Source organism: Cryptomeria japonica, chromosome 10 (genome assembly GCF_030272615.1).
Source record: "Cryptomeria japonica chromosome 10, Sugi_1.0, whole genome shotgun sequence".
NCBI lineage: Eukaryota > Viridiplantae > Streptophyta > Pinopsida > Cupressales > Cupressaceae > Cryptomeria > Cryptomeria japonica.
The window spans coordinates 839,411,992-839,433,432 of record NC_081414.1 but is presented as its reverse complement, the minus strand read 5'-3'; the positions used below and the strand labels follow the sequence as shown (position 1 = coordinate 839,433,432).

At 36.1% G+C, this 21,441-nt stretch overlaps 1 protein-coding gene across 1 annotated transcript in view; it reads right to left on the bottom strand.

Moving 5' to 3' along the window:
• Positions 1-740: 740 nt before the first annotated feature.
• The window catches only part of LOC131053404 (uncharacterized), a 44,643-nt gene continuing 23,942 nt past the window's right edge, over positions 741-21,441 (bottom strand). The window contains exons 6-9 of the mRNA XM_059213026.1: positions 3,225-4,487; positions 2,390-3,115; positions 1,787-2,206; positions 741-1,641 (exon numbers count right to left, since the gene is read on the bottom strand). Coding sequence (XP_059069009.1) covers positions 910-1,641; positions 1,787-2,206; positions 2,390-3,115; positions 3,225-4,487 — 3,141 coding nt within the window. The 3' untranslated portion in view covers positions 741-909. The remainder of the gene's footprint in view (positions 1,642-1,786; positions 2,207-2,389; positions 3,116-3,224; positions 4,488-21,441) is intronic.

Below are 21,441 nucleotides of genomic sequence, written 5' to 3'. Positions count from 1 at the left end.
TTTCTGGTTAAAAGCATTTCCTTAGCTTGTTTTTTGGTTAAAAGCAATATCATGTAGAATATCATTCATTGATTATTTGATGAAGGTAGCTACCACCTTTTAAAATAAGTAGAGAATCAGTCAGAGACATATGATTGAGACTGGTTCAATTCTGGTTACATTTGTCACATTTGTAGGCATAAGAATATAGCGCTAGGTGATAAATTTGTTAACCAACACTTGTGTATCTTCCATTCCTTTTAAGATTCTAGCCTAATAATCTTTTTTAGTACCTCAAATAAAATTATAATTTTGAAGTAAATTTTAGAACATAGAAGATTTATTCCTTTCACCTCAAATATTCTTTATAAGGATTTTTAGAATCTAGATTTTTTATAAAACTTAAATTTTCTTCTCAATTATTCATAATTTTGATTCCCTTACAAGGATTTAGCTTGAAAAAATGACCCCTAGAAGATCCATGCACAAATAGACTAAAATATATCTTTTGTGAAAATTAATAATTTTTAAATAGCATTTATCAAATAAGAATAGACTATAGTTTAAAATATTGACATTCTTAACTATTTTATTTCATTTTATATTTTCTTACAATGTAAAATATACAAATAATATTCATAAAAAATAAATGTTAGCTAATTTTACAAATTTAAATAATAAAATTCTAAAATTTATGTTTTAAGTAAACATACATAAATAAATGTAATATAATATAAGAGCAAAAGTATTCATAAAACATATAAATTAAATTAATAAATGTGATTCATGTATAATAGAATAATACAAGATCCGCGTGTCCAATAATATATAACATCCAAGATAAATTGAATGTTTCTTTAAAAGTACAAATATTGTAATCTCTTTTTTGTTCTACAATGGAAGTGTGCAAAGGGAACCCCTTTACTAACCTTATTCTTGGTGAGATCTTTGTACTTCTCCTTTTACAAGTAATTCCCAACATTTTATACACAAATCCCAATCACATTGGTTACATCTATAACGTCTTTGTTGGTTCCATGCAATTGTTTGAGCAAAATAGCATGAGTTGCAATAATAATTTCTAAATTCTCTATCATCTATTCTCAAATGATGTTGTGAATGTTTTGGATGGTTTATGATATCCTTGAAGAATGTCCTCACAATTTGATTGCATTTTCTCAATTGTAGACTTTCCAACAATTCATTCTTCATTATGACATCCACCTCATCTCTTTTCTCATAATCTGGTTTACATATTATCTTCACCATTTCATAACCACTCTTTGTTACCACTCCATCACTATCCAATACAACTAGCCAACGTTTTTCAATATATAGAAACCTAGCAAGAGATTTGAGTTCTATTGTCATCATATCTAATTTATCCTCATTTTCTTCAAACAAATACTTGCAACGATACCAAAAGGTAACCATGTCCTCAAATGAGAGTTTATGCCAATGCATTTCTTGTATCACATCTTCATATATATCTTTGAATGTTGCAAGATCAAACTCCTCCACAAAAAAATGTCCCACATATATAATTTGAACATTGTTATGGACTTGTTCTAATTGCTCTAAACTGAATTTCATTTTTAACTTTGAACTTGGAGGTTCAGCATATAGAAAAGTCAACTTATTTTCTATGACTCCTTTGTCCACCTGTAAACATGAAAAGAAACAAATGTTACAAATTAACATTGATGATGAATATAATAGAATAATAAATTAGACGATGTTTACAAAAAAAAAATTAATTTTTAAAATTTAAACATTAAGAAAACTTTACTTCAACATAACATCTTACCAGATTTAGTTCATTGAAGAGAAAATTTAAGCATGATTCAGCATGTGTAGTAGAGACAATGCGATTAATCTTACTTTGGGTAAATGGGAAGACCTCCACACCCCATGACATCATTGCAGACAAAGCATCCTGATTTGTAATATTTCCTCCTTGATCAAAAATAATACAATGTGGATTTTTGTTTTCCAATTTAACCATGTTAGGATTAGGAAGAACTGTCCAGCTCATTTTTTGAATAGCCCTTGTATAAGTACCACGCCCATAAAATACATTTTTAAGTAGAGGAATCCAGATCATTTCAAAATTGTGACCTTTAAATTTGAGTTCTTTATATATCTGTTCTAATTTAATATACTCAGAAGTATTTAGATCACTTATGAAGATGCCGACCACATTGGTCTTTAGCTGATCCAACTGTACCTGAAACATGCATGTTACAACATATCACATGAACTGCAAATGTTTGATATTAATTTTTGATGGCAACAAATAGTTTTGTTCTACTCATATGATGCATTGTATATATCAATTTGCTTCAAATATATATTTTTAATATTTCCATGAAACCAGTATTTCTATAGTTTTATCATATCGTGAACGTACCAGGTTCAGTTTACTGTCGATGAGGTGACCTGCACTGTTTTCCTTCAATATTCGAAGAAACTCTGTAAACCTACTTTCATTGGGCGGCCCATCTGTTCCAGAAAACCTCCCTGAACATATAGATTCTATAAAATTTCCAATTCTATTGGAAATTATATCTTCTTTATCCAAGCTTTCTGAGCTCTGGATGGCCTCTCCTGAAATATCATCTTCTCCAAACTTATCTATAAACTTCACAAATTTATGGTCTTTATCATCCACCCCTACATTCAGCAGACGACAGGCAAGTTTGTTGTCAGCTCTGTAACCACTGCTATCAAAGAAAATGTAGGTAATAAGACGATGGCGCCTCCTGTCAGTACAAGGAATGGCGAACGATCCTATTGGCATCGACTTCAAAATTTGTCGGAAACAGTCTTCTTCTTCTTTTCTCTCTTGTTCTGTTGTTTCGCCCTTCTGTTTTACTCTTTTCACATAAACAATCCTCAGGCGTCGTCTTTTAGAAGCCGCCTTTGCTTTCTCCATCGCCACCCCAACAAGTCGTTGTATAAGCTGATGATGATTAAATTCCATGTGCAGAGGGAGGGCGATCAGTGCCACAGTCGTGTCCTCCTCAAACAACATGGATGTTGAGCGCTCTATCAGTTGCTCTCTACTCTCGTCCAATTGTATGCACTTCCCACGCGACAAACTGACTCTTGCTGCGCGCTCCTTCTCCTCCCAGTCCTGAACGGGACAGATACTAACTATTCGTCATATATGTCCAATTGAATTTTCAAAAAGAATCCTAATGAGATAAACATGTAATGATGTAAAGAGGGGATCCTCCACTTACCAGAACATTTGGTTTAGTAAGCACGGCCATTGGAGATTCGACCTCCTCCCGCATTTCTTCCCACCTCTTTATCAATTCAGTACTTTTTGAAATAACTGCACAATAGCAGTGCTGTAATTTTATTATTCTCTCCATTGCTGCGCCATTCAACTTGGGACACCAGTGCAATTTCAGAGAAGTCAAAGATGACAATGTTTCAAAATCATCTGGAAATGTTTCTAATTTGTAACCGAGTTGTATTATTAAAGTCTCTAATCTTTTGAGTTTACCGAATCCATCCGGAAGCCTCGAGATTAACGAGCCATTTATAAACAAGTATTCCAAACATATGAGCTCACCGAACCCTGAAGGAAGACTCACTAAACTGGAACAACCGATCAAGTGGAGCATTTTTAAGGCCGGCAGTGCTTGAAATCCATCAGGCAACTTCTCCAGTTTAGGACAATCTTTCAGATATAATTCACTCAAGACACTTAGCTGGCCAAAGTCTCCCGGAAGCTCCACAATTTTGCTGCAGTAACTTATATGTAAGGTCTCTAAACATTTCAACTGCACAAAGGTACTGGGAAGAGTGGATAATGAGTTGCAGAATTTCAACTTCAGGTGAGAAAGATATGCCATGTTTCCAAAACAATACGGAAGCTCCGCTAAACTCAGTAGTGATTCCAGAGTGAGCGACTCTATCCGAAGCTTCGCAAAGCTTTCTGGCAGTGACTCTATCCTACTGCATCCCGTCAAATCCAGCTTTTGTAGAGAAGATAATCCGCCAAAGTTTTGAGGTAGCTCCCTCAAATTCTGACAATCTCTCATGTTCAGCTCTTCCAGTGCACTCAGCTTTCCCAGGTCATCAGGTAAATTTTTTAGAAGCGTGCATCCTTGTAGCCTCAGACAAGTCATTGAAGATAGTAGCCCAAGTTCTTCCGGCAGGGAAGCCAACATTGTGCAGTGTTGCAGGCTCAAATGCTTCAGTTTCTTGAGTTTTCCCATTCCTCGAGGCAAAAATTCAAAGTCACATTTATCGAGAGTCAAACGCTCAAGAGCAGCAAGATTACTGAATTCTTTAGGTAACTGCCTGCAACAATTCAACTGGAGATCTATTAGAGATGAAGGGAGCCCGAATTTCTCTGGAAGTTTCACCAACATCCTCGATTCCACAATAAAACTTTGTAAAGAAGGCAGGTTCTGCGCCAATGGAAGATTTTCAAAGGAATGGCCATACGAATCTGGTACATGGTGAGAGATGATCTTCAGACTCGGTGGAAGCTGTGTGCAAAAACAAGTCGTCGTATGTCATGGTCGTAATTGAAGATTCTGAAACAATCTTTGTTACTTTAAATCCAGCGTGAAAACTAACTGTAGCCGCAAAATAGAATATACTAACAGCATTTCATATTCATGATAATAAAAAGAAATCAACTTACAGCCATAAAGCAGTATTGAGAATTCAACATATACTGAATTTTTTTTAAACCATACGCTGAGACTGTTCTCAAATTGCAGACTTTCAAGCTCTTTTTATTGTCTTCTTGTCATTTAAACAAACAGAAATGAGGGCATCGTTTACATACATCTTTAGTACAATTCTAGAATTGTTCCAAAATTAGGCTTTATATTGGAATAAAGTCATTTTAGTTCTGTACTTTAAAGTTAAAGATGCATGATTTTTAAGTTTCTAAATTATAAAAAATATTTTTCTCCAATCTAATTGGCTTGGAAAATTTACATCTTAACTATCTCAATGAATTTTTTTAGGCAATTTTGTATGTACATTAAAATAATATTTAGCATGTTTAAATTTTCTTATCAAAATTATCTTGCACATCACTAAACAAATATTTTTAAAATTCTTATACTTTTAAAATTTATATTAAATTTGAACAAAACTTTTTTCAAACTTTTTAAAAATTAATATATAATATATACAACATTAAAAATATAAAAGTTAAATTGGGGTAATCCTTATGTAATTAGTAATATAATTTTGTTAAATATAATGAAAAAAATTTAATTAAATATTATATAATAATAATATAATACTAAAAAGATGCTTAGAATAATATAATATAATATCTTAACTTAACTATTTCTTTTCAATTTAATATTTCTACCAAATAAATTTTCACAAACTTTAATCAATTAATGAATTAATAGTCAAATAATCCTTTTATGTTATTGTTTGATTCAATTACATTTATACATTTTAGTTCTAAAAAAATAATGGCATGCAAGTCGAAATTTTTTTTATTAAAAATGCAAAACTAAAAAAACATATTTTGACCATGGAATAGTTTTTTTCTTTTCCCTATACAGTATTTTTTCAATTTCACATCTAATGCTTACATACTACACTATACAAGTCTAACTTTAATTAAAAATATATATTTATAATATCTTTTATATAAATACATTTACTAAAAAACTATTTTAATAAAATCTTCATTTATTATTAATCAACTATTCACTTAATGATGTGCAATGTCATATAACTAGGTATGTATTAGTAACTCTATTCATCATAAATTACTATGTTCAGTTAAAAGAAGTCAAAGATAATAAATTTTTAACCTTTCTGTTATGTAGTGATTTTACAATATTTCACAAAAGAGTTAAATTTATTAATGTAATGCATATGTCAATATGTACTTTGTCTTTCCAATCAAGAGTTAAATTGTTAGGTTAGGCTTATGATTTTAAGATTAATATTTTGGACAACATTAGGGTTAAGGTTATAGTTAGATTTGGTGTATAATTAAGTTCAATTCATGTTAGGGTTACAATTCAGGATACAATTTTATAAGGGTTCAATTAAAGTTACACTTAAGATTATGGTTATATTAGAAATGAGGTTTTATGAGTAATTTGTTAAAGTTCATTTACTTTTTAATGCCAAAGGTGAAGATGATAGTACTTAAATTTTGATAGACAAACCTACTAGAAATAGGAAAGTAAAAATATTATTTCCTTATATCTAGAAAAAGCAAAATTGTGCTATAAATAGAACGAATGGTTATAAGGAAGAAAATACTAGATTTTGAGAAAATATATTAAATTATAAATAGATGATGTCTTTATGTGAAAATATAATAATCTTTTTTCAATATATTAGAGATGTTTCATGTCTATGAAATATGAGAAAGTTTAGGAATTTGAAGTTTTGTTTTAAATTTGATAATGAGATTTTAGAAAATAGAAAATGATAGTATATAAGTAGGGTATTTAACATTTTAAAAATAGATTAAAAGTTAAGAAATATATAAAATTATAGAAATAACATGTTATATATAATAAATTAAAATATTAAAAATTTAATAAATTAAATTGATATAATTTAATTTAATTTATAATTGTATTAAGCTTTATAGAAAGATAATATCATTTAATTTTTAACAAGTGCAACATAGTGGCTAGTACTTACTGTCTTTATAGTATTGCAATAATGAAAAAATTGTCTAGATAATAGATGAGTTATAAAATATCAATTTGGACATACGTTTCAACAATACTTATATTATCTCTAACTATTGTTGAAGCATATATCCAAATTAATATTTTATAACTCATCTATTAACTAGACATTTTTTTCATTATTTCAATACTATAAAGACGGCAAGTACTAGCCACTATGTGGCACTTGTTATTTAATATTTTTGTTAAAATAGTAATTCATTGCTAGTTTCAAATATTTTCGCAAGTTAGGGGAGTGCAATGTTTTATAATTCTTTACATAATTTATTATAAAATTTCTTGTAAATTTAATAATATTAGAATTAGTTTACGTTTATAATGTAGCTATTATGGATTGAATTTCTACTAATATTTATGTTTATCATTTTTAATATATTAGCAAAGCATAGGAGAGTAAGGAGAAATAGTTGTTGTTAGTTCATTAAGTAACACTTTTCACGAGATAAATCTATTTTTCAGGACCATATACATGATGAAAAATGATTCTATGAAGTATTCTATTTAATTGTGAATTTTGTGGGATAGCAGTGCAAAGAGATCCTCTATGTAGGCTAGACTAAAAACCCAGGTTTCTGTAGCGTCCTAAAATTGTGACACTTGCAATTTCGACTGCATTTCGGTCTTCACGATGGCGACGCAACACGCAACCTGAATGGAGACCCTGAAACTTGCTCACGACACTAAAAACTGCATTTTTCAAGCACCCTGGCCTGAACCTCCTTGCACCCTGCTGTCCCGGGAGGTGGGACCAGAGCGCCCAGCGCCCTGGTCCCCTAGGACCATGGCGCCCAGCGCCCTGGTCCCCTAGGACCATGGCGCCCAGTGCCCTGGTGGGCGCCATGGTCCCTGGGCCTATTTTGGGCCCGGTTTCCTATGAGGACTTCGGGTCTTTTTGTTTGCAATTTGGAAATAAACTTTCCTGGTCGGCCTAAGGTCGGGAAAATCAGTCTTTTAACCCTAATTGACAAGTATATAAACTACATTTTCCTCTTTCATTGGGATATAAGAAGATGATAAGACGGAAAAGGCGTGAAAACTATACTCAAGCATTCAAGCATTCAAGCATTCCTTCTAAGTCTCCATTCAAGGCTAAGTGTTGCATTCAAGACAAGGATTCAACCATTGAAGAGGAGATCACTCACTACATGCTACATACAACATACTACATACAACAACATACAACATCTAAACCTTCGCACATAAGGATACAAACATCCTTAGAACAAGGTATTAGTACTTGTTTTACATTACAGTCATTTACATTTACAGCACTTGCTCATTTCTTGGTTAATTCCAAAACCAGGGTTTGACCTAAAGGCAAACCCCTAATCCCTAACCCCCCAATCGTCTTCGCTTTTCTGTGTGTAGGTTGTAGGTACGCGGCTGAAATTGAAGATCTGGAATCCTTGTGCAGAGACGAACAGATCCCCCTTCGTTTCGCGGATTTTTCGGAGGACCGTGGCCCCGGGCGCCATCGTCCCGACAACTTTTGCTCAAATTTGCAGGACAGCGCCGTATCGACATTTTACTGCTAATTCCAGGTCCGCAGCTTCATACTATATCCCTATCTCAGTTTATAAGCGAATCTTTGTCACTTTCTATGCATTCCTAGCTCAATTTCCTTATCAACATTCTTTACAAAAAAGGGTAGCCTTGCTGTCTTAACCCTTGAAACTCATTTAGCATCCAATCTTGCATTACGTGGGATTGGATCTTGTGAGTTTCAACCCCTCTTTTGAATGTAAAGTCTTCTCCCTTAAGTGAAAACCATCAACCCTAGCGAACCTCCCTTCTCTCTCCTCGGAGTTGGAAGAGGGGAGTGCAACTAGGGTTCGATTGCGATTTTTCGCTTTACATTTTGGTGAACCAGACGTGAACATCCTTTCTGATTTTTCATGCTTAGATCTGAAAATTGATTCCTTGATTACATTTCCATGTTTAATCTTTTGCAAAATTTTAGAGGTGATTGCATAAAAACCCTAAAATTTCTTTTTAGTAATTGAACTTGTGAAATATTTAATTGTTAATGCTTGTTTCAGATCTGCCCTTCTATTACAAATTATCAGTTCATATTTGTGCTTTAATTTTGAAAATTAAGTGGTTAAGTGTCAAAACCCTAATTTTTGAAACCCTCTTGATTCAACCTTTGTCCGACAATTTCACTGATCAAAACACCTCCAAATCAGCTGTAACTTTGGATTCTGCAATAAAATCACAATATCTTTCATCCCTGAAAAATTTGGAAAAAAGTTGCGAGGACCGTGTGCACTCCGAGCGCCATCGTCCCCGACATTTTTTCCGAAATTTCGAGAGCGAGATCTTACTGTATTTTCCTGCTAAAATCCAGAATTTTGGCTGATTTTATCAATTATAACACTTTCAAATTTACAGTCAAAGTTAGTTTTGTGATTGCTTGGTTTAGGGCTCCTAATCATTCAAAAATCATTGAAATTGAAATTTTGTGTCAAAATTGTTTTCTTACTGTCCTAAATCTGAAAAGTGTGTTTGCATTCATTCAAAATTTCAGTGCTTTATTCAAATTCTTGCAATTTGTGACTTTTGAAATTAAGTGCTTAATTACAACAACTTTGATTTCCGCGTTCAAAATTGAATTTTGCGTGAAATTGAGTCAACTTTTGAATTTCAAAACTTGCATTGCTTTTGACATTCCTTCTAAAATCATAAAATTCAAAATTTCAGTTTCCCTCTCTTTTTCAAAATTCAAATTTTGCATTTTTTGACAATCTTGATAGGGTTCAATTTCGAATTTGCAACTTTAATTTGGCCTATCTACAGATCGTAAAATCACTCAATTTTTTCAGATTAGCTTTAAAATCATCATAACTTTCATCCCTGCAAATTTCGAAAAAAGTTGCAAGGACCATGTTGCACTCCGAGCGCCACGGTCCCGGACATTTTTTTCGAAATTTCGGGAGACTGTCATGATTGCATTTAATAGCTTAAATCTAGAAGATTGGCTGATTTTACTGAAAATTGCTACCTCTAAATTCAAAATCTTCTCTCTCTTTCTAGTGCATGAGTTTTACAACAATAAGCCCTACTTCCACTATTCCCGTTAGACGAAGCCGTAGAATTAAGTCTTTCTGAGGTTTAACTACCGAAGAGATGGAACCTAATTTGAATAGCCTTTTTAGCGAGGACATGGGTAATTCCTCTAATCCTCCTAATGATGAAGAAGCTCTCCATGAGGTTTCTGTAGAACAACTTTCGAAATTGGATAACCAATTTGACGATTTTCACCAATGGATGTCTCATGAGTACCCCGATAGTCAAGCTCTTCCTTTAATTGAGGGTCTAAAACATATGCTTCAAAGTGATAAGAATGGAATTGATATTTTGCGTGGTATTTCACACATTGTGAATTCGAATGTGATGCCTATAAAGAGTTGTGCCGAATCTTTAGGTTATACACAACCTCCTACACAAGTCAATCATTCTATTCCTTTGACAACTTCTATTACTAGCATACCTACCTTTACATCAAGCATAATGACCACTTCTATACAAGACATTCCTCCCATGATCACTAGTCATGGGGGCAATCCTCCCTCTTCAATTAACCCTCTTCCTTCATTCAATCCAACTTCTTCATTCATTCCTTCAATGAGTGTTCCTATTTCATCTCCACAAATGAACTTGACGCAAGGGGGCAATTCATTTAACCATTCCATTCCTCCTTGTAGTGTTCCCCCTGTCCAATCATCCCCTATGATTGACTATCATAGAGTCCCACCACCTTACTCTTTACCTTCTTTCAATAACATAACACCTCCATCTCAATCTAACACACCTAATATGAATTCTTCGACTGAAGCGACCATTAATAATCTTGCACAAACTGTCTCTTCTTTACAGCAACAAATTGCCTCTATGAATCAATCTAAGTTTAGTGTGCCCACATTTGATGTTGCGAGCCCACTTTCTCTTGACATTGTTCGAGCTATCCCTCCTAAACATGTTGAAATCCCGCATTTGGAGCTTTATAATGGTAAAGGTGATCCTCTAACACATGTTAAGACTTTTCAAACAATTTGTACTGATTTTGCTTATGACCAAAGGTTGCTTGCAAAACTGTGTACTAGAACATTAAGAGACAAAGCCCTACAATGGTATTGCTCGTTGCCTTCTTATTCTATTACTTCTTTTGAACAACTTGCAAATGCTTTCATTCAACAATTTCAAAACACTATAAGTCCTAAAATTACTTTGATTGATTTAATGCATTGTAAACAAGGTGTTAAAGAAAAAGTGACTGATTTCATTGGTAGATATAAGCATTTGTATGCTCAAATTTCTTTTCCAGTGCCTAACAATGATATTCAAAGAATCTTTATTTCTAATTTACAAAAAGATATTCGAGACAAACTTCTGTTTTCTGAGTTTACTTCTTTCCAACAGTTGTGTGCCACTCTTCACAATTATCAACTGACTGTGAGTCAAATGGAACAATCACATCCTATGGCTCCGAGTGATAAGGGTGATAGCAGTCAACAACCATTTGGAAAGTTTAAACCGAACAGAGATTCCATCAAATTCAATGAAAACATCATCAACAACAATGTGAATGCAGCATCAGGTGTGCCTCCTATTTCTAAATTTTTCAAGAAAGAAAGAAAGTATACTCCTTTGAATGAATCATTGCATAGTATTATGAATAAGTTATTGGAACAAAATGTGCTTACTCTTCCTCCTATAAGACAAATTGATCCTACAAAGATTACTTCACCTTATTTTGATAACAAAGCTTTTTGTCACTTTCATCGTCAGCCTGGGCATGATACTGAAAAATGTTTTTCTTTAAAGGATAAGATTCAAGATTTGATTGATAATAATACTATCTCTGTTTCTGGAGTGAATGATAAAGGCAACACATCTGTAGCTCCTCCTAACCAAAATCTTCAAGTTTTTACTGATCCATTACCTTCTCATACTTCTCATACCTCTAATGTGATTGAGGCTAATGATTCCTCTCTCTCATCTGATGGTCTTGTGTCTATGACTCTGAATGTGATTAACTTTGTAGAGCAGCAAGAAATCCCTAAAGAACCTTCCATCACATTTGATTCTAGTGAAACCATCAGAGCACCTGATGGTCCCTTATACATAGTTGCAAAAGTCAAGAATACACCTTGCCGTGGAGTGCTTATTGATCCTTCGTGCATGGTTAATGTTATTACTGAAGAATTTCTTTTTACTTTGCAATTGAATCAAGTGATCTATGACAAAACAGATGTGGTTGTGAAATTATTTGATGCATTTTCTTCACTTGCGATTGGTTCTATTACATTGCCTATTGAGGTCCATAACAAATCCCTTGATGTGAACTTTGCTATTATTCCTTCATCCGAACAATTTCGTGTGAAGCTTGGCTATCCTTGGCTATCTTCCATGAAAGCTATTGCTTCTCCTATACATAAGTGTTTGAAATTTCCCCATAATGGTGAAGTTGTTACTATCAATCATAGTCTCTTTAAACCAGCTGAAAGAACCTCTAGTGTTCCTATTGATTACTTTTGGCCTAAACAATTCCAATCCCTTCCTCCGCGAAGTGATCATCTTTTCAAATCTTATCAAAAGTGGAAAACAGATATGATCCTATCTCTAAGTGAACCTAGAACACCTAAACTTGACATTCCTATCATTCTTGAGAAGGAAGTTCTTCCTTTGAAAGATAAAACTAATGTCTTTCCTCAAGAAGATTCCCAACCCATCCCTATGGATGTGACTATGTCTATGCCTAATAAACCTTCTAAAAGTAGACCTATACCTCCTCGTCATGATGGACTTGGTCTCCTTCCTAAACCAAAAATTCCTCCTTTATATGGAGCAGTTCCTCCTCCTTCCTTCTATAGAGAGAAGAGACCTTCTTCTTCTCCTATTATCCAGCCTAAGAGACCACAACCTAAACACCCAAGTAATAAGGATGAGAACATTCCTCCTCCTCAATCTTCTCCACTTCCTACTAAGACTAGACGAAATCGTTCTGCACGTGAACGCCGACGAAAGCGTCGTCTTAGGGCTCAAGCAGCTGCTTTTCAAAATTCGCAATCTCCAAAAACACCTTCAACAAGCATTATTCCATTTTCTCCTCAGCCGAAAATTGAGCCTAAATCTCCTAAACATAAGATACATGATGGTCTTGATCCTGTGCGAGTTAAAGATCCTATTTTTATAAATCTTGATAATATAGATGAAAATGTTATTCATGATGAACATGTTACTCCTCTTGCTTCTGATAGTGAATACGAACTTGTTGATGTTGATAACCATTTATCTAATGAATTTTCTAAAGCACTTATCCTAGCTCCCAGACAAGAACAACGTGGCTCGGAACATGAACATAGCCCTTGTTTGGATCTTGTGATAGCTCCGTCTGCTGTGTTGGATGTTCCTCCTCTAGCGTGTTCCCTGCCTTCCCGAAATATTGATCAGCAAGATCGGGGGGTAGATGACGTGCTAGACTAGTTACATTAGCATAACAGATTCTCTCCCCCTCTCTTTTGTTACTTCTTCTATATGTTATTCTCATTCTCCTATTTGTTGTCCTTAGTGTTGTCTACTTGAGGACGATGCAAAGCATTGAGATCTCTTTTGGTCTCTCTCATGTTGACTCAAAAGACACGTGTTCCCTTCTTCTAGGTGACCTTCCTTGATTGGGGAATGAAGAACAATTATGCATACATACATATGATATATACATGACTTATCATACAGCATACTGACCCCGAGGAAAGCGAAGTCACCTCGTGCTTTGTGTTTGTGTCTATTATCCTTGGGTTTACCTCACACTTGGGGGCTAAATCTTTGTGATAACGTGCTCCTTTCCTTTCTCATCTCTTATGTGTATCACTACGTTAAAACAATCACCCCCGTTGAGGCGTGTGCGATCGCTTTAACGTAGGGGGGCATACACCCCGTCTATCTCTTCAAGATACTTGAAAATTTCTTGGCGAATTTAGCTTTGCCTTGAAAATTTTTGGTATTTCTCTTGCATGACTCATAGTGAGGGAACCTTACTACTGACAGTCATGGTTCTCCCTCGTGATCTTCCCTTTTACTTTGTCAATCGAAGTCGTAAGATCCTTAGTCCACTGGGGGCTTGGTGTGTCTTGCCTCCTTGACGTGGTGAAAGTCTTTCAATGATTGTTCCTTGTACTTTACCGGAAGTATGAGCATACATACTCCCGCTAAAGTGGGGGCTAAATGTAGCATCCTAAAATTGTGACACTTGCAATTTCGACTGCATTTCGGTCTTCACGATGGCAACGCAACACGCAACCTGAATGGAGACCCTGAAACTTGCTCACGACACTAAAAACTGCATTTTTCAAGCACCCTGGCCTGAACCTCCTTGCACCCTGCTGTCCCGGGAGGTGGGACCAGAGCGCCCAGCGCCATGGTCCCCCAGGACCATGGCGCCCAGCACCCTGGTCCCTGGGCCTATTTTGGGCCCGGTTTCCTATGAGGACTTTGGGTCTTTTTGTTTGCAATTTGGAAATAAACTTTCCTGGTCGGCCTAAGGTCGGGAAAATCAGTCTTTTAACCCTAATTGACAAGTATATAAACTACATTTTCCTCTTTCGTTGGGATATAAGAAGATGATAAGACAGAAAAGGCGTGAAAACTATACTCAAGCATTCAAGCATTCAAGCATTCCTTCTAAGTCTCCATTCAAGGCTAAGTGTTGCATTCAAGACAAGGATTCAACCATTGAAGAGGAGATCACTCACTACATGCTACATACAACATACTACATACAACAACATACAACATCTAAACCTTCGCACATAAGGATACAAACATCCTTAGAACAAGGTATTAGTACTTGTTTTACATTACAGTCATTTACATTTACAGCACTTGCTCATTTCTTGGTTAATTCCAAAATCGGGGTTTGACCTAAAGGCAAACCCCTAATCCTTAACCCCCCAATCGTCTTCGCTTTTCTGTGTGTAGGTTGCAGGTACGCGGCTGAAATTGAAGATCTGGAATCCTTGTGCAGAGACGAACAGATCCCCCTTCGTTTCGCGGATTTTTCGGAGGACCGTGGCGCCGGGCGCCATCGTCCCGACAACTTTTGCTCAAATTTGCAGGACAGCGCCGTATCGACATTTTACTGCTAATTCCAGGTCCGCAGCTTCATACTATATCCCTATCTCAGTTTATAAGCGAATCTTTGTCACTTTCTATGCATTCCTAGCTCAATTTCCTTATCAACATTCTTTACAAAAGAGGGTAGCCTTGCTGTCTTAACCCTTGAAACTCATTTAGCATCCAATCTTGCATTACGTGGGATTGGATCTTGTGAGTTTCAACCCCTCTTTTGAATGTAAAGTCTTCTCCCTTAAGTGAAAACCATCAACCCTAGCGAACCTCCCTTCTCTCTCCTCGGAGTTGGAAGAGGGGAGTGCAACTAGGGTTCGATTGCGATTTTCCGCTTTACAGTTTCCTCAACCAAAAAAAGGATGAAAATGGTCTTCGTCATAGTTACAACAAGAACATCAAAACTTGTACATTTGAAGTGTGTGACATAGCCTTTAAAGAAAATCAAAACAATCAACAAGGCCAAGACAAGGATGGAGTCTGTCAGCTTGCTACACCTAAAAGGAAACCTTTAAATGAGCCTATCAATAGAATCCATCTTAACAAATTTTATGTCTAGCCCTTAGAATAACCTAATAGATTTGTACATGGTAGATCCACTTCACCTTCCAATTTTTACCTAATATTAGTTCCACATATGCACCTATAATGGGATGATTATTAACATCTATCTTCCACTTATTCATCGACCACAATAAGCTTCGTTTATCCATCTAATCCCACCATACCTCATACCTAGTTATGGGACATAACTTTGACCTATTTTTTCGATTAGATCTATACCATCATCTTCACAAAAAAATAATATTTTATACACTTGACCCTCAAACTAAATCAAACAATGCACTACGAAATTTTCTAACATTAAGCTTTCATGAAATGATTGATGCTAAACAAAGTCAGCTTCCTTCATAGGTTATTACCTAATATATCTTGTATCTATCACTACCTATGTAGCTATGCCTTAACAGATGTATTTTTCCCATATTAGGCACTATCTATGACTTTACATATGTATCTCTCCTATATTAGGCACTATAAATCTACAATGGACTTAAATTTTTGGCACGAGATATATGGGTTGCTAGGCACTATAAATCTACTGTGAGCTTAACTTTTTGGCCAGAGATATATGGGTTGTTGAGTTGTTTGTCACTTCGTCTTTTTCTTGTTGATTTATCTTTTGATCAACTAGATTTATTGTTGACATAACTATGTAATCATCTATTACATTGAATGCTAGGGTGGTTACTACAATTGTCCAGCCAAATTGCCATATTATATATGCACGGACCTACATTGAATAATTAATTATTTTTACCATTCTACATTTTCATTTGGCATCAGAGCAATGCAGACTTTATAGCCTTGTAGAAGAGTTATGTGCCTGTACGTTGGATGTTGATGGATCTCGTGGTTATTATCATGGAAGGTGAGTGACCATGCAATGGTTCAAGCATTTTACAAATCATCACTTGCAACAATCCTAGCATGAGAAGAGTTCCATTGCTGTTGAAAGTTGGAATATGCAAATGTAATTCCACAGTGTGAAGCTTTCAATTTTGCAGATGGCGTGAAGAATATTGTTGGAAGTGAAGTCCAACGGACTCCTCTTTGCGGCCAAATCCTTTGGCCTTTCAACTTTTGATGTAAAGCTCTTTAAAGAGTCGGTTGAATATTATGTTCTAAGTGTGTTCTGAAGCTGCTTGCAGCTGAGTATGTAAAACCAAAATTGGTCATCAATATAATTGATTCCCCTGCTTTGAGTGTGGATGTAGGCAATCTGCCGAACCACGATAAAATTGTGTGTTTCTTTTTGTCCGTCTGTGAATTCTTTGTTTAATTTTTTCTCTTCTAATTCTCTTTAAATCCTAACAATTGGTATCAAAGCGATGTTAGATTGCTCTTAAAATTTTGGTGGTTGAAATTCTGGAATCATGGAAGATGCAAAGATCGAGAAGTTCTCCCATCAGAACTTCGGGTTATGGAAGGTGCAGATGGAGTCCTTGTTGATAAATCAAGACCCTTCACTTGTGCTTGCAAGGAAAGCAAAGAAGCCAACTACGCTGACTGATGAAGAATGGGAAAAATTAGACAAGAAGGCAAGAGCGACAATTTTTCTCTCGTTGTCCAACAATGTTGTCTTCAATGTCACGGGTGAAGCAACAATGAAAGATGTATGGGATTAAAAAACAGCCATGTATGAAATGGTATCGGCTGCAAATAAAGTGTTTACCATGAAGCGGTTGTACAAGCTTAAGATGAAGGAAGGTTGTGCAATGGCAAATCACATCAATGAATTTAATACATTGATCAGTCAAGCAACTCCAGTGGGGATGACACAAGACGATGAGAGAAAGGCTATCCTTTTGTTATGCTCTTTACCAATCAGCTGGGATGGTGTTGTAACAGCCGTTAGTACATCGATATCCAATAAAAATAAGTTAGTTTTTAATGATGTAGCAGCTACTCTTCTTAACGAGGATTTGAGAAGAAGAAAAGAAGAACCTTCATTCGGTGAAGCCTTAACAGTGGTAAGCACCAAAAATAGAGGTAGGAGCCATAATAGAGGCTTAAATAATTATCATAGGGGATCAAAATCAGCAAGGAGATCGAAGTCTAGAAACAGAAATGGTGATTGTTAGTTTTGTGGCAAATCTGGTCATGTAAAGAAGGATTGTAGAAACTACAAAAAGGCACAAGAGAAGGTGGGGGACAGCGAAGCAAATATTGTCTACGACAAGGATGATAGTGTACTAATCCTTTCAACAACCGACACTACTTCGGATTCATGGGTACTTGATTCCGGTGCCTCCCATCATGCTACCTCATGCCTTGAAGTGTTCATAAACTACAAAGAAGGTCACTTTGGAAAATTTTTCTTAGGAGATAACAAAGCTTGCGAAATTACAGGCAAGGGTGATGTGTTTCTACCATTAGAAGGTGGTAAAACATGGTTGCTCAAAGATGTTCGATATGTCCCATAATTGAAATAGAATTTGATATCCGTTGGACAACTCTTTGATCAAGGTCTTAATGTGAATTTTCTTTCGGATACTTGGAAGGTAACTCATGGTACCATGTTGATTGCAAATAGCAATAAATTGGGTAGTCTCTATATATTTAAGACTCATGGTGAAGTGGGAGCTGCAATGGTGGTTGAGGACAGCAAAGCGGATCTTTGGCATCAAAGACTTGGGCATATTAGTAGGAAAGGGCTCCATGTTATGCACACAAGAAATCAACTTCCGGGTCTAAAACTTATAGATTTAGCCTTTTGTGAACATTGTCTTTATGGAAAACAAAAGCGAGTCAGTTTTTTGAAAGGTGGGCGTGATATGAAGACAACACCGCTAGAGCTTGTATATTCAGATTTTTTGGGCCTACCGAGGTAACCTCCATTGGAGGAGCTAACTATTTTGTCACCTTTCTTGATGATTGTACAAAGAAAGTATGGATTTACATGCTCTCTAAGAAATCTGAAGTTTTTTCAAAATTTAAAATTTTTAAAGCTTTAGTTGAAAATCAGATTGGGCATAAGATTAAGTGTCTACAAATAGAATGCAGTGGAGAATTTTGTTCACATGAATTTGATGGTTTTTGTGCTAATAATGGAATTAGAAAGATTAAGGTTGTTCCTTTCACTCCTCAAAAAAACGATGCAGCTGAGAGGATGAACAGGACAATCCTTCAAAAGGCATGTTGTATGTTATCAAATGCGCGCCTAGGGAAGGAATTTTGGGCAGAGGCGTGCAACACAAGAGTATACCTAACCAGCCATAGTCCCTCATTTAAATTAGATTTTGGTATTCCAAAAGAGGAATGGCAGGGGAGGAGGATTTTCTACTCGCATCTTCACGTGTTTAGATGTGAAGCCTTCTCGCATATACCCAAGGAGAAAAGAACTAAATTCGATCCCAATTCACAAAAGTGTATTTTCGTTGGGTATGGCGAAGAGCAATTTGGTTTTAGGTTGTGGGATCTGGTGAATAAGAAAATTGTTCATAGTAGGGATGTTATCTTCAATGAAATGTTTTTCCCAGCGCTGCAAATTAAGGATAAATCACATACATAGTATGCTCCTCTGTCTATTTTTCAAAATTATTCTTCATCAAATCAGACTACCGGTGTTCTGCCCCAAATCTCTCAAGTGGGAGTCCCTATGTCATCCACCACGGTTGAATTCAATTCTCAGTCCTCTGACCAGACTGAAAATGATGAAGAAGAGAGCTTTTACAATGACTGTTCTCATCTTAATTTTGAAACAGCACATTGTGAAACACAGGGTCGGAATCAAACAATACATCGTGGAACAGGGGTTTCGGAACATAGAGTACGTCTTCCATCAGAGCCACCATGGGTTATCACACAGATTCCTGAAGGCGTTCTCAGACCGGCTATACCGCTGTCTACATGGGTTGAGGGACCTCTACATGGCGTCGAATCCTCAGATAACTCACGTCTGCCCCACAACGCCCCCCTTGCGGGCTCACAAGCTGGGAGATGTTCACATGATGGGTTAACCAGTCCCGTGGCAAACCACTCACGTGGTCCTCATGCAGCAAATCGTGTCTCTTCCATGAACTCAAATGCACGAATAGCAGCTCGGCATACTACTATTGGTAATTTTAATCTAGAAAATGATCGAGAGGACTTCGGTGTTCATTCAACTCGAACTTCAGTTATAGGAGATATGATCCCACATAATGCTCATGATAATGCTAGTGTAGATAAGTTCACTACTCATTCAGAGAATAAATTGAGAAGATTGACCAGGTAGAGGTGACCTCCTGCTAAGTTCTCTGATTATGAATTATTATTCTGTGAAGAAGTAGAGCCCACCCTATTAATCTTTGATCAAACTGAGCCGACAACTTATAAAGAAGCTTGTAAAACTGTAGATTGTGATAAATGGCATGCTGCAATGTACGAAGAAATGGACGCATTATTGCGAAATCAGACATGGGATTTGGTGCTACTTCCGCCTGACAAAGGCATTACGTAATAAGTGGGTGTATAAATTGAAGGATGCAACTGGTAGTCGGAAATGGTTTTGAGCAAGACTAGTTGTCAAGGGGTATGCTTAGAAGGAAGACCTCGATTTTAAAGAAAAAATTTAGTCCGTAGTGAAAATGACTACCATCTAAGCAGTATTGGGATTGGTTGCAGCCTAGGATCTTGAGCTTGAACAATTGGATGCGAAGACGACATTTCTCCATGGCGACCTTAATGAGGAATTGTTTATGCATCAGCCTTAACGATTTATCAAAAAGGGTCAAGAACATCTCTATTGCAGATTGAAATGGAGTTTGTACGGGCTTAAGCAAGCCCCAAGACAGTGGTATCTCAAATTTGATAAGTTTATGATTGATCACAAGTTTACTCACTGTGAGTCTAATCCTTGTATCTATTTTAAAAATCTTCCCAATGGCAAAGTTTGTTATACTTCTCCTTTATGTGGATGATATGCTAGTAGCTGGCACAAGCATGAAAATTGTTTGTGAGCTTAAATCTCACTTAGCTAATGAGTTTGCCATGAAAGATTTAGGGGCAGTGAAGAAAATCCTTGGGATGACCATTTTTCGGGATAGGAAATAAAGAGAACTCAAACTATCTCAACAAGACTACATTAAAAAAGTATTGGACAGATTTGGTATGGCGGATGCTAAGTTTGTATGCATCCCCTTAGCCTCTCATTTTCAGTTGTCTTCTCAATTGTGTCCAAAAACACAAGAAGATAAGGAGTTTGTGGACAATATTCCATACAAATCTGCAGTTGGTGGTGTCTACTCGTCTGGATATTGCTCATGTTGTGGGAGTGGTGAGTAGATTTATGTCTAATCCAGGCAAACCACATTGGGAGGCGGTCAAGTATATTTTATGGTATCTCAAGGGTACTTCAGATTTTAGTTTATGGTTTGGGAAGGGCAAGGCACACTTGCAAGGGTTTATTGATTCTGATTTTGCTGGGGATTTAGACAAACATAAGTCTACTTCAAGTTATGCTTTCACATTTGTTGGGGCAGCGATTAGTTGGGCTTCTAAATTGCAACATAGAGTTGCTCAATCAACTGCAAATGCTAAATACATAGCTCTTTCTGAGGGAGCCAAGGAGATGGTATGGTTGCAACTCTTGTTCAACGAATTGGGTTTGAAGCAATCAGATTTTGCCTTGTTTTGTGATAATCGTAGAGCCATCTTTATGACTAAACATCAAACATCTCGGCCTCGGTCGATGTACGTAGTCATTATGTTTGTTACATGGTGGAAGACGACAAGTTTCATGTAGACAAAATTCACACCGAAGAGAACCCAACTAATGTGCTCACGAAAGTTGTTAAATGGTAGAAGTTCGAGTTCTGTCGAGCTTCTCTCGGCCTTTCCAACATATGATAGTAGGACTGAGTGGGGGAATCTACTTGTGCAGCAGTTCGTTGGCCTTCAAGTGGGAGATTGTTGAAAGTGAAGTCCAATGGACTCCTTCTCTTTGGCGCCAAATCCTTTGGCCTTTCAACTTCTGATGTAAAGCTCTTTAAAGAGTTGGTTGAATATCATTTTCTGAGTGTGTTCTGAAGCTGCTTGCAGCTAAGTATGTAAAACCAGAATTGGTCATCAATATAATTGATTC